At 49.1% G+C, this 12443-nt stretch overlaps 6 protein-coding genes across 9 annotated transcripts; 3 read left to right on the forward strand and 3 right to left on the reverse strand.

Moving 5' to 3' along the window:
• The first annotated feature begins 456 nt into the window (after nt 1–456).
• PPTG_01368 (hypothetical protein) lies at nt 457–1869 on the forward strand. Its single transcript, XM_008894619.1, has one exon. The coding sequence runs from the start codon at nt 562–564 to the stop codon at nt 1777–1779; it is 1218 nt and encodes a 405-aa protein (XP_008892867.1). The 5' UTR covers nt 457–561; the 3' UTR covers nt 1780–1869.
• On the reverse strand, nt 1734–3482 carry PPTG_01369 (hypothetical protein). The gene has a single exon (XM_008894620.1). The coding sequence runs from the start codon at nt 3430–3432 to the stop codon at nt 1987–1989; it is 1446 nt and encodes a 481-aa protein (XP_008892868.1). The 5' UTR covers nt 3433–3482; the 3' UTR covers nt 1734–1986.
• A 231-nt stretch (nt 3483–3713) lies between these two features.
• On the forward strand, nt 3714–6124 carry PPTG_01370 (hypothetical protein). The gene is made up of 11 exons (XM_008894621.1): nt 3714–4249; nt 4325–4449; nt 4520–4674; nt 4734–4839; nt 4906–4986; nt 5054–5271; nt 5350–5471; nt 5542–5628; nt 5695–5748; nt 5808–5891; nt 5965–6124. Exons 1-11 carry the CDS (start codon nt 3831–3833, stop codon nt 6044–6046), a joined length of 1533 nt encoding a protein of 510 aa, XP_008892869.1. The 5' UTR covers nt 3714–3830; the 3' UTR covers nt 6047–6124.
• Nucleotides 5946–7795, reverse strand: PPTG_01371. 2 transcript variants are annotated; one of them, XM_008894622.1, is made up of 3 exons: nt 7708–7795; nt 6294–7610; nt 5946–6231 (listed from the first exon to the last, which is right to left on the reverse strand). In XM_008894622.1, exons 1-3 carry the CDS (start codon nt 7778–7780, stop codon nt 6104–6106), a joined length of 1518 nt encoding a protein of 505 aa, XP_008892870.1. In that variant the 5' UTR covers nt 7781–7795; the 3' UTR covers nt 5946–6103. The 2 variants fall into 2 exon arrangements, with proteins under 2 accessions (XP_008892870.1, XP_008892871.1); XM_008894623.1 differs by having other exon boundaries at nt 6294–7795.
• Nucleotides 7796–7840: 45 nt separating this feature from the next.
• PPTG_01372 (hypothetical protein) lies at nt 7841–10104 on the reverse strand. Of its 3 annotated transcripts, XM_008894624.1 has the most exons (7): nt 9205–10104; nt 9087–9139; nt 8827–9014; nt 8669–8770; nt 8517–8595; nt 8375–8459; nt 7841–8314 (listed from the first exon to the last, which is right to left on the reverse strand). In XM_008894624.1, the coding sequence occupies exons 1-7, from the start codon at nt 9964–9966 to the stop codon at nt 7871–7873; spliced, it is 1713 nt and encodes a 570-aa protein (XP_008892872.1). In that variant the 5' UTR covers nt 9967–10104; the 3' UTR covers nt 7841–7870. The 3 variants fall into 3 exon arrangements, with proteins under 3 accessions (XP_008892872.1, XP_008892873.1, XP_008892874.1); XM_008894625.1 differs by having other exon boundaries at nt 7841–8459; XM_008894626.1 differs by lacking the exons at nt 7841–8314; nt 8375–8459 and having other exon boundaries at nt 8471–8595.
• A 476-nt stretch (nt 10105–10580) lies between these two features.
• On the forward strand, nt 10581–11764 carry PPTG_01373 (hypothetical protein; the record flags this gene model as incomplete). The annotated part of the gene is made up of 2 exons (XM_008894627.1): nt 10581–11281; nt 11341–11764. 2 exons carry the CDS (start codon nt 10581–10583, stop codon nt 11762–11764), a joined length of 1125 nt encoding a protein of 374 aa, XP_008892875.1.
• Between the last annotated feature and the right edge of the window lie 679 nt (nt 11765–12443).

Raw genomic sequence — 12443 nt, forward strand, 5'->3', positions numbered from 1 at the left:
TCACCACGAATCAATTCGGAGCCCATCCACCGATATCATGATCCCATTGCTGAAAGTAACAACCGCATCCACCAGTCACGAGCCACCTTGCTTGAATACTAGTAGTATGGTTTCGTTCACACCTCGCCCCTTGTCGAAATTGAAGTCATGTGCGGAGGACAAAGCACCAGTTCGCCTTGGTCGATGACAGTGGCACGAGCACCGCCACGCCGTTTCTCTACATGTACGACCCCGCCGACTCGGCGGCCGAGCCTCGTTCTTATCATTGCCGCAGACAGGTCCTGAAGCGAGTTCGTCTTGTATTTAGTGTAGGTGAAGACGTTGCAAATCCTTGAGCAAGTGCGCACCAAGCGTACGATTGCCAAAACGTGTCACGTGAGGGTCAACCTGACAATGTTGATACAAATACAGGCTGGGAAATGCCGGGTGCAACCTCCGTGACCCCCTCCTCTTCCGATCACAGCCAGGTTGGTCTCACTTGTCCCTCCACCAACTGATGGCATGCGCAAGGGCTCATTCCGACATTCGCGAGCTCGTGACTGATCCAAAATTGCCGGCGCAATGGAGTTCAAGGAGTTCCGCAACCGCTCGGCGCGCGAGCCCTTCACGAGCCCGTACCCTCCGATGGAGTTGTCACCAAAGGAGAAGGACCTCTTACGTCAGCTTGCCAAGGATTTGGTGGCTGTGAATTTAGACGAATTCGAGGAGTTCCTCTTCGACAACAACGGAATTCTCCCAGAGCACCAGTGGGAATTTGTGCGTCGTGACGAACAGGTCGAGACCTTCCTCCGTCGTCGTGAAAAATACGGTCTTCGTGGCTTCGGTGCCACCAAGCGATTCCGTCGCGACACGTCCGACACCAGTGCGAGTATGAGTAGCACTAAGAGTGATGAGCTGACGTCTCTGGACGTGGCAGATATTCGCTCCGTCGGATTCAAGGACGGCACGATTGAAGACGGCGTCTACGGTGCCATGAGTCCCACAACGGAAGTCTTCCGCACCAAATCTGCGTACGTTGACGACAAAATCGAGGAGTGCAACGTGCTTGCTCTCATCGACAACGTCACGGACTCTGATCCGTTCACATCGTTGACTGTCCGCTGGCGCGTGACGGAGAACCCACCGATCATGCGCACATTCCTCAAGAGCTACGACCATATCTACCTCGAGGCCACGGGGTTTACCACGCTGAGCAACGGAGACCGCGTGAGCTACCAGCTCCTGCACTCCATCGATTTCCCGCATTTAACTCCTCCACTTTCTACCCATTCCCGCGGTCAAGTTGCTGCCATCTTGTTCATGCGCCAGGTTGACGAGGACACCGTCCAGATTCACGGCCGTGGAGTATTCGCCATTCCATTCGAGCGAGCACGCGGACTCTTCACGCACATGGTTCTGGTTTCCATGTCCAAGTCTTGTATCAACATTTTCTTCGCGGCTCAGATGAAAAAGTTGCGTTGGGCCCTTCGCGAACGAAGGAAAAGAGGTGTTGACTCGGGTGTACTGTCGATCTCGGGTATAAATGAATGCAAGGTCTGCCAGAAGACGCCTACAGTCCGTAAGGGATACAACTGCATGCTCTGCGGGGAGTTTGTGTGCAAGTCGTGCAGGGTTACGCACAAAATCGCAGATATTGGCCCGGACAACAAACTCTACTGGACGAAGGCGATCGTGTGTCCGTTTTGCATGACTCAAGTGATCAAGTCGGACGTGTCGATCACGATGCGCTCCGAAATCGCAGCAGGAGAGTACCCGGACCGAGACACGAAGGTCATGTAGAAAATTTACTTGAGGTAGTTAGTAGATTGCAGCAAAGCCATTATCACATCAGCGCTTATATAAATTTGTTTCTTTTGGTTCGAACACGAAACTACAACACGACAGATGTTGGACTCTGTCTGGTAGTACACCACAGCTGTGCCAGCTGGAGCGCTACGGTTTTCAAGCTCGCATCCTACTCATCTGTTCTGGAAATTATCCTAGTTGTTAGTTATCCATGCCACTGCGCTGGGTTGCTGCAGCGAACGCAACCCAAACGGGGCAATGATCTGAGAGTTCGTAGCCGCATTGTACGCGCGACATATACGTCTGAAGTCGAGGGATCATCGTGTCCATCGGGTTCTGCGCGGAAAGACGAGTACTCTTTGAAGGAGGATAGTATCGCCAATCAACGCGAAGCACTCCGCTGTCCACGGAATATTTGTGCTTACGATCGACGTTGCTACTGAAGTCTGCAGGATTAAGCCAAATGTTGTCGTAGAGTTTACCGAACACTGTAGTCGAAAGAGGTGAGCGAATCAGTGCCATTTTGTGTGATCCGAGGCTACCAAGCACATCCTGCGGTGACAAATTGAAGTCTCCCAGTACCAATACCTTCCGTTTGTTCGGTACAGATGCACTCAACTCATTTGCCAACCGATTAATCTCAACAATCTCAGCGTGACGACTCTCTTTTTCGCCAAAAGAAACGTGCACATTCATCAGTGCAAGCTCCAGCTTTGGCAATCCCGATTCTTTTTTCGATCGAAAAATAGCAACACACGGTAACCGCGTAAACACTTCGCTGCTGCCTTCGAGCAGCCAGCACTTCTCAACAAGCCGAACAACGCTACGTCTGTAAAAGAAAGCGTAGCGTTCGACCCTTTTCTTGGTTCCCGGTGACTTGCGCCCCACCGGCTCGGACACTACATAGTCCCAACCAGGCAACATCGTCTTCAGTCTTTTTAGCACAATCAAATCCCTCACCTCCTGCAGTGCGACGATGTCGAACTCGTCCAAAGTATCGGCAATTCGTTGCAGTAAAAACACTTCTTTTCGACGTGAAATATTGCGGATGTTCCAACTTGCCACAATTAAGGCGCGGTTGTCACCATTATTGTGATTCCACATTGGGAAAATATTTTCACGGATGTCGCTCTCAATCTCTCGACAAATGTGGAAGGTTTCATCACTTTTGACCCTTTCTTCTCCACTGTCTTCACTGTCGTCGCCCCCAGTCTCTTCTTCATCGAGGGAATCAGAACTTGCTCTCACATATGCCCCTGCTTGTATTTTCACGTAAGATTTTGTTCCAATACCTTTCACGGCCAAGAGATCTTCTTTACGATGGAACGGCCTGGCATCGACGATCCGTTGGGCTAGTACCGGGCCCACTCCCTTAAGCTGCTGTAATTGTCTCTTGGATGCAGTGTTCAGGTCGATTTTAGTGGAAGTGGCAGTGAATTTAGCGTTTGCTTCGGCTTTTGGCTTTTCGTCCACGTAAACCTGATTTTCAGCTGTGATGGCTACGAATTTGACGGGACCAATGCCTTTCACTCGTAGTAGATCCTCGACAGAGGAGAAGGGACGTGCCTCGACGATTAATCGCGCTGTCACGCTACCCACACCGGGCAATTGCTGCAGGTCGCGAGGTGTCGCCGTGTTCAGGTCCATTTGCCACCTGGAAGCTGCAACTTTTCCATCTAGATTTTGGCACACTTCTTGCAAATGCACGTGATTGGTTCAAATTCACCTCACGATTGATGTTGAACACAATTTGTTTCGCTGAGACTTTTGATGGCAATTATCCACCTCTTCGTTATTACCAATGCGATTATTTTTCTCGTTGAATGGAAGTGACCAAGACATGGACGACCAATGTCCTCCGCTTTCACTCCAGTGCCCTCCGCTTTCACTCCAGTGCCAGAGAAACTGGCATTGTCTATGATGGAGACCTGTTCGCTCGCACTTTCTTGCTGCAGAAAGTCTCTCTGTAGCACCACCAAACCCGTGTCAATGCTCCATTGCTACCTCATTTTCAAACCTGCAGCGAGCCGGGTTCGAGTCTGGTCATGCCTTCTCCTTCGACGTCGCTGTCACAGTCGCCGTCCGCTGGTGCATCGCCCCGATCCTCGTCGGAACCAGAGTCGGCAGTCCAGACCGCATCAACTCCAAATCCTACAGCATTGGTCGACGGGGTAGCAAACCCAGACCAGAATGCAGACAATGACCTAGACATGGAACACACCAACACGGCACCGTTCACTGCACAACCCGCTGAAGATGGAGACAGTGAGTCGAGTTTGTGGGATATCATCGGCGATTCTCACCCGAAGCTGGATAGCTACGGTGATCCTTCCTATGACCAGGAAAGTGCGGAGTCGACTTCGGGATTTATGTCCCCGGCTCGGTCAACGCTTACACCTACAGCTCCCATGACCTTAGCCCCATCGCCCGTTCCGTCGGCTAATCTGCTGCCGCTGTATGAAGAGTGAGTATCCTCGTTGACTTGTCTTTTGTTCTGAGGATTTCTGACTTGAGGAGTATGATACTTTTCATCTACCAGCTTGCTTGGTGAAGGAGCATTGCCGCAGTTGCCTTTGCTGATGCACAACCAGCAACCTTTCTCGGCTTTTTCAAGCCCAAGTCACTATATCACCTTCGAGGCGCGGCAGGACGGTGATCCTTTTGGTACGAAATCCACCCCATTTTCATCTATTTTGTGGCCTTGTCAGCTTATAACATGACTTGTTGTATCCAGAATTGTCGAAGCCTATCGTCCGCGAGGACGGTCTGCTAATCGTGGGCACAGAAGTCACAGCAAATCTCCCACCCGGCGAGAAGAACAGGATTTTCGTGACCAATTTTCTGGCCCCAGCCGGGTCTCAACCACCAGCTCACATCATGGTGGAACAGGTGTGAAACTCGCTGATGTAGGCGATGCGAGTATTGCTCTAATGCTTATTTCCTTGCAGGAGGTTCGTGACATCCAGTGGATGGGGGGACAAGCCGCCATCGTCGCCATCGGCAAAGAGATTCAACTCATTCAGATAGCAATCGGTGGACCCTGTAGGCTTCAAGGTACGTTCTACTCATGCCACTCTTGTCTATTTAATGAGCTTTACTTACCATCCAAATGTACTACAGATGCGATCAACTCGGTCCACTCCGATGCAATTCGTGAACTTGCTGTATCTCCTACCAGCAGCTCGCTAGTGGTGTCTGGAGGTAGGCATTTCGAGGTTCTTCTACGTGAGTTTGATCTCACGATGCTTGACAACTTTGTTCCAAACAGGTTTCGACCAAACTGTGGTGTTGACGGATCTGCGAAATCAAGGAGATCCCACGGCTGCAGCTGTGATCGGCAAGTTTGACGCCTGTGACGTGGTAAGCAGCGTTCGTTGGTCACCTGAATATTCTCAAGTGAGCTGGACAACCGATGGAGGAGACTTTCAGGTCGCGGACACTCGGGCTCCTTCGTCACAGCTCCAAGTGCCTTTTTACAATTATCTGGTAAGTGATCGTCGCCAAGTTACTCATAGAAGAATTTCCATGCTAACTTCGCCTAACTCTTGTGCTGACGTAAAGCAGAATGCTGGCACATTGGGTAGCCTCTTCACGCACGAATACTTGAGCAGCTTCTACGTCACTCTCGGTTTCGAGCGTGGTCACATCGCCTTCGTTGATCTCCGCATGCCTCGGCAGACTTCTTGGTACGCTGTACACAAACTTCTCTGAAAAACGATCAAGCATTTACGTTACTATCACCTTTTTTTTATCTAGCACCTCGCTGGTTGAGTCCAATTTGACTAGTGTGGGTGAAATCCGACGTTCCAAGTCCAACAAGTTCGCGATATTTGGTCTCGGCGGGTACGGTTTTATCCTCTCGATAATATTCTTCCATTGATCACTCACAGTGTTCGTTTTTTCTGCCAGGTTCTCGAGGGCGAGCCTCAATGGAGCAGCCAGCAGCTTAGAGCAGATCACTCTGTACGTGGCTATCTCGTCGTATTACGTCGAGGCATTTACTGACACTGGATATTCTGTAGTCACCGCCGACAGGCATACCCTTCGTTCAAAACGAGTGGTGACTTCTCCTATGAACGAGGAGTGTATCTCGCAGTCTCCGACAAGTACGTGTCTTGTGCTGCCATGTTAAAGAAAAGAGCTCTACTGACCGATATGGTGTGATTCTTACAATGCCAGCGGCGGAGTTGTATCCGTTTACACAGATGATACTGTCTTTGGGTCGTCGGGTGCATTCAACGGCGGTAATGCTGTGTGGTGATGCAGTCTGGGCAAGATTAAAACGCAGGTAGATTCATTAGCATAAACAGCATCCAATCTAGTCGTTTTGCATGCGCGAGATTTCTTGGAGTAGCTTCGTCAGGTTACTTTGGGGCTTCTGATTAATAAAGCTGTCAAAGTGAGACCACGAGTAGCCATCGGTGTGTGCGACGTCACTATTAGCGTCTAAGGCACAGGTGTCAGTATTATCCTAGCAAAGAAAAACATAGCAAACAGCGTTTACATACCTGGGTTCATCGCCAGTTGAACACGACCGAGTGCATTGCACTCATACCACTCCGTTTCTTTACTTCGTGACTTGTTCGACAACCCGATCATGGTAGACGCCAATTGCGTACGTAAAGCAGGAGACTGCAGACATTGAGAGAATTTGATTCGCGTTGGCTGCTTGAGATCTCCAAGACCAGCTTGAATTCGCTGAAGCGCGTTAACTTGCTGATCTGTGCACAGGTACAGCATCTCGATGAGCCGAACCACAGCCAAGCAAGCCTGTTCTCCTTCCTGCTGAAGGAACAAGCTCATGTCTTCATTGTCGTCGTTGTCTTTCTTTTTCTTCTTCTTGTCTTCGTCATCGTACACACGCTTCCACAACTGCAGTCCCCAGCCGATCGCTTGGAAGATGAGGTTGTTATTACGCATCTTGGTGGTCTTGGCACGCGACTTTGCCCGTGCCTTCGCCGAGCTTGAAGCGATGCTATCGCTCTGCAACAGAGAAAACAGTCGAGTTCGGAACACCCAGGCTTTCCCTTCTAGACGCTCATATCTTGAATGACACGCATACATGTCTTGCTGAAAGCAATAGATGAAAAACTGCACTACCAGTAAGTTGCGACGCCAACTCTCGTCCCTTTTGGGCTCTCCGTCGTCCCCCACTCGTCCATTTCCACTCACTTCTTGTAACGCCGTCGCTAGTGGCTCCCATTGGTTCGGGAACGTCAGTGCACAGCTACATGACGCAGCCTTATCGAACACAAACACTAGTGCTGCGTAGATAGCCACTGCGTCGTTGTACGCAATGGCTTCGTGGCTCTGGATGCGGTCGATGAGCTCTGCATACAGTAAATCAGATGGATACTCTTTACCGAGCACCACAATACTGCGTAGTGTAGCGATTGCGACACCAGGATCGTTCGTACTTAGTGATGTGACCATGTCGAACACCAGTGATGCGTTCATGGACGAATTGATCGTCGACGAAGGTGTGAATGGCTTCAGTTCGCCCGAACGGTTCGCTGGTGGCGTGCTAGGAGCTGACGCAGCTTTGGCTGTTGCACGTCGCTTGGTTGCTCGCTCTGGAGTCTTCTCAGGGGATAAATAGTCGGCGATAGAGCGACTACGCGTCTTGGACGAGGACCTGGGGTGAGGTGGGGTTTTCGCTATTGTGGGAGTCTTAGAGCTGCTAGACTTGGAGTTTGAACTCACGGTGTTCAATATCTCCTCGAGTTTGACATCGATGTCACTGTCACTGTCGCTGAGTATGCTACTGAGGCCGGTAGAAGCGGCACGACTTGGGCGAGTGCGAGACTTGGACTTGTCATGCTCGTCTAAGTCGCATATAGTGAGTTAGAACACGAATGAGGTACGAGGAGATAGAGGAGAATCAGGTGAATTTAATGAGGCCGCCTAGAGGTAGATACATACCGTCAGAGATGAGGATGACAGTTTCCGCCGCGGCATCGGCCGTAGCCTCCTCCGGCTTGACCTCGTCAGTCATTTTAGGTTTTTGGAGCGTAACGATAGTCATTACCTAGGGGGAGTTTAGTGACATATGAAATTGATAACTTCAAGTTGCCTTTTTTTTCATTTAGAGGTTGAGCGCTGTTGTGGCGTTCTTACGTGTGGGCGAGCCAGTGGATGCGAGTCCTGAGGCATTTGTTGCAGTATTTCCGGTATTGTTGTCGCTAGAGGAGGAAGCGATGAATTTCTGACGGAAAACTTCTGGGTGGATGACCGCGACGTCTTTCGCTTGGTTGTCAACATCCTGCTCCTCATCTTCGGCGTCTTTGGCGCGTTGGGTATTATTTCCACGCTTGAGCGTGGACGGAGGCTCAACGCTACATACTTTGACTGCTGTTGCAGTGTCGCGTTGCTCTCTTCTTCCTTGGTATTGGTGAAGACGGCGTAACGTGTCGCTGTTATTCGGAGTGGAGGAGGCTTCAGTCTCTTCGAGGATTTTGGCCATGATGAACTGCATGATACGCTCCTCGATAGCGCCGATCCGGCGCATTGTACATGACTCTCTTGTTGCCTAAGGTATTCATGAAGAGTAAGGGGTTGGGCAGAATTACCCAAACAATAAAAGCCCTACCGTGCCGTCGAATGCTTCATCGGTACGGTCGTTTGGGAAGAATTCTTTGTGGACATCGTGAACGGGATCGCGAAGACATTTCACTCTGAATCGTAGGTTAAGTTAGTGCGAGCTGGGATTCGGAATGAAGTTTCTAACGTACGCTTCACCATAGATATCTGCGTCCTTTATCCATCGTTTGATGTGAACGTCATTTGCATCGAGAACCTTTTGCAGTTCAGCTAGGAGAAGCAGCGAGCACAAACATCATCAGATCAAGTGCCAACTTATTCAAAATCCAGCATTGAGCAATACCTGACGGTTTCGCTGTGTCGTCGATTGAATCGACCTCTGCCGCCCCAGTGAGGCGTGCAATGTCTTCCGTGAGCTGAGCAATAGACTCATTAAGAGCGGCATCTAATGACTAAGTATTAGTTTAGCAACACAGATTCAAACTAAAAACAAAAACTTACTCGTTGCAGTCTGTTCCTCAATTCGAGCGAAAATTTCGGCCTTGGTGCGCTCTTGCTCGTTATACTTGTGAATAAACTCGCTTAGGTTCTTGACATTCGTCTCCTCTACGATGCGGTCGAGTAGCATCTTCTTTTGTTCGAAGGACACGATGTTCTGCTCCATGCTTACGCTTTTCCACTTAGATGCTCTGTTTCGCATGACCACCACCTCTCCATTAGCTTAAAGTAATCGTGGCAATAGCAGAATATATTTTACTTACTTCAAGTTTTGTTTTCGACGTTGAGCGATATTGTTGTGGAACATGCTGTATTTCTGAAGAAGCCATCCCTTGAGTTAGCTCACTTCCCACAAAACAAACTTCAACGAAATGCACTCACATGAGACACAGGGGCCGGTTGACTTTGAGTTCCTTGTTTGTCCGCTTTCACGATCCCCTCTACCTCTGCCAGTAAACGTTGGCGTTCTAATCGAAATGTCTGCTTCTCAGTGTCAAATTCCAGTTCTGTAGCAGCAATTTCGTTCTTTACATCAACTGCTTGTCGCTTCAGCTGGGCAATCTCCTCTTGGGCTCGTTTCAACTCTTCTTCGTCTTCTTGAATATCTTTCAGCATTTGTTTCTCCGTCGCTAGTGCATCCAGTCTCTTCCTTCGAGTCTCATCGATCGCATGCCGCAGCTTTTGAAGCTCCATCGCACGCTCCGCCATAGCAACTTTAAGACGCTCTTCCGTATGCAGTTGCCTTCCCTTTGCTGTATTGGTATGCACTCGCTTAACTGTATTGGTCTCTGAGCCCTGCGGATCCGTCGTAAGCTGCTGCGGTTTAGCAGCTCCTTTGGTCCCTGTAGTCGACATGACCAACGCTGCAAAAAGGCCCTTGTTGCTAACTGGTTCTTTAGCTTCGATAACATTTTCTCCTTGCTTTGGTGTCTTCTTTCTGTCTCTGAGTTGCTTATTCACCTCGCCCAGCTTGACTTCCAACTCCAGAAGCTTGTTCCTCTCCGTCTGCACCTTGATTAGCGTCAAATCTCCCTCCGTCCGGATGCGGTCCAGTTCCTCTTCATATTGGGAGTGCAGCGGGCTGATGAGGTACTGGTGCTCCACCGAGCCCACCTTCTTCTTCACGGCATCTCTTGCTACCATTTGCAACGGCTACGTTGGAGATGTTGCTGTTATTATTGTGGCCTTATTAATATACACCAGTTGCTGTTCACATTCTAAGGGAAAATGTCAGTTTAGTAGCCTCGAGCTGGTGCCCTCACTAAACCGGCAATATCTTTGCTGCCAAATATCCGATAGACACGTTCCAGGTAGGGGAGAAACAGCCTGATTTAGAATTATTTAAAGAGTTAATTGTTGCAGCTAAAAGTGTTTTAAAGGTGCTTTCCTTGTGATTCCTCGAATTGATGCTCTTGCCAGTTTAGTAGTCCTTGACTTGATTAACCCCAGTGAATTTTGTCCTACGAAAAAGGATAAAACCTCGAGTTAAGGTTTTTTTAAGTTTCTCCTAGCACCAAAATTTGGTAGGACAAAAAAATATAAGCAGGCCGCTGACGGAAACTTCAACTTCCTCGCGTTACGCCCGCGGAAGCATCAATCCTTGCAGCGACGTCGACACACAACACCCTTCACATCTTGTTTGGGGTCAAGCAAGGTTCGTGTGCGCGAGGACGGAACCAGCTCCTAGCAGAACGAGTCATTAACGTTTGCTATGGCAACTTATAGCACTGGAACTCCAATTCTAACACGACATCACGATGTCGGAGAGCGAGAGCAACTCTGACCAGTCTGCTAGCGACTCTGAAGTTGCTGGGGATTCATCTACAGCGTGGAAATTTATTGATGAGCCCTCACCCCAGCTTCACGTAGAGGATGTGGAAGAATTTCTGCTGAGCAAGGCTAGAACAGAGGCAAATCGTGTTGCCAAGAAGTTGTTAGTGCGCATTTTTGGCACTGAACACCGCCTTCCATCAGATGTGACCACGCAAGACATCATGAAAGCTTGGTTGGATCCGTCATTTCTTGCTGTCGCGCAGCGGCACGTGAACAGCAGTCTGGCACAATCTGCGTTCGTATCACGTTCGGATTTACTGAAGTTTTTGCAAGTGGAATTATGGCTGGCATTCTATTCAGTGTCGCCATCAAATTTTTACGAGCGCTCAAATAAGCAGTACTATCCGCCGGTGAAATCCGTTATGCCATCCAAGCGATACTTTGCTATCCTGCGCGCGTTTGGCAAACCCAATGCAGAAGACGATGTATCGTCAACACACTGGAAAGCTCCTTTTCAGCATGATCCTAATTTGTCTCACGCGATGGATGAACTATGTCGACTCTGTTCCAGATTTGGCTTTGTTTCTGAGGTATCAATTGCGAGCCTCGACGACGATTTGCTACGCCTTCGATCGAGTGCAGTGGATGATCTTGGGTTAAATCGAACTCGAAACCCTAAGAAGGGGTACGTTGAGAGGACTGGGAGGCACAATAATTCACAGAACTTACGTTGTTGTTATGAAGATATGGTCCTGTTCAACATGGAATAGTGTCACTTGCGACAGGTCTCTTTCTCGGTGGACATATTGCCTCCAAGGGAGAGACTGTGGTTGATGTAGTGAAGATTCTTCAACGTGGATTGTGTGGAGCAACTACAGACAGTCAGATTCGTTTGCCAGGGATAATGTTTGCGTTAGACAGAGGATATCAATCCAAGGAAGTCAACAAGCAAATTCTGGAGTGTGGGGCTGCGATTATTGGAACACACAAGAAGAATTCAAGTTTTCCTTTCACATTTGGGGCAGCTCCAAAAAACACCAAAAACTTGTCCGTGAGCAAGGTGCAAAATATGCACATTGGGCAGTATCTAAACCTGTGCAGCGGGGTGCAGCTAAACCGAATCAACCTTCATACGCTTTGGCGTACCGATCAGGTCTCGGAAATGTAGTTCTCTGCAACACGTCAGTGGAAGCGGTTGGCCCTGGGAAGTGGTCATATATTGTGGAGCAGCGACAAGCTTCGACTGAAACTACCAGCGACGAGAACACCTTTAAAGTATTTGAGACATCAACCCACTTGCTCACCAAGTCTCAGCGGACCCCAGATTGGTTTCTAATGCGTCAATTTCGGGTTACGGGGATGGTAGCAATAAAAGTGCTCCGTGCAATTGCTAAGGCCCCTTGTGGTGACGGAACTGATAGCGGTTCCTCCGAAATCTGTCAGACACTGGCTGGAACCTCTACAATGCAATTTTTACTCCGCCTTTTGGAAATTCCTCAGTCACAAGGCAATGGACAACGTGATACAGCACTAACTAGGGGTGAGATGGAACGGCTTACATGCGCTGATTTATGACAAAAATGTAAAGTTCAGGGCATTGCAGGCTATGGGAGCAAGGCAACACTAATTGATCGGATTCTAAACCAAGATGATGAAGCAACATCGCCCAGGACGAAATCTCTTGAGGCTGTATTGATTGAGGCATGGTTTTTAAAGCCTAAATCATCGCCAGAAATGAAAACAGGATCCAAAAACGAGGATAGTATTTGCTCGCATCTACCTCCATTCTTTACAGCAAACTCAAGCTTCACAATTCAGCAGATGAAGTCCTATGGACTGTTGTGTCG

This window comes from Phytophthora parasitica (genome assembly GCF_000247585.1).
Source record: "Phytophthora parasitica INRA-310 unplaced genomic scaffold supercont2.3, whole genome shotgun sequence".
NCBI lineage: Eukaryota > Oomycota > Peronosporomycetes > Peronosporales > Peronosporaceae > Phytophthora > Phytophthora nicotianae.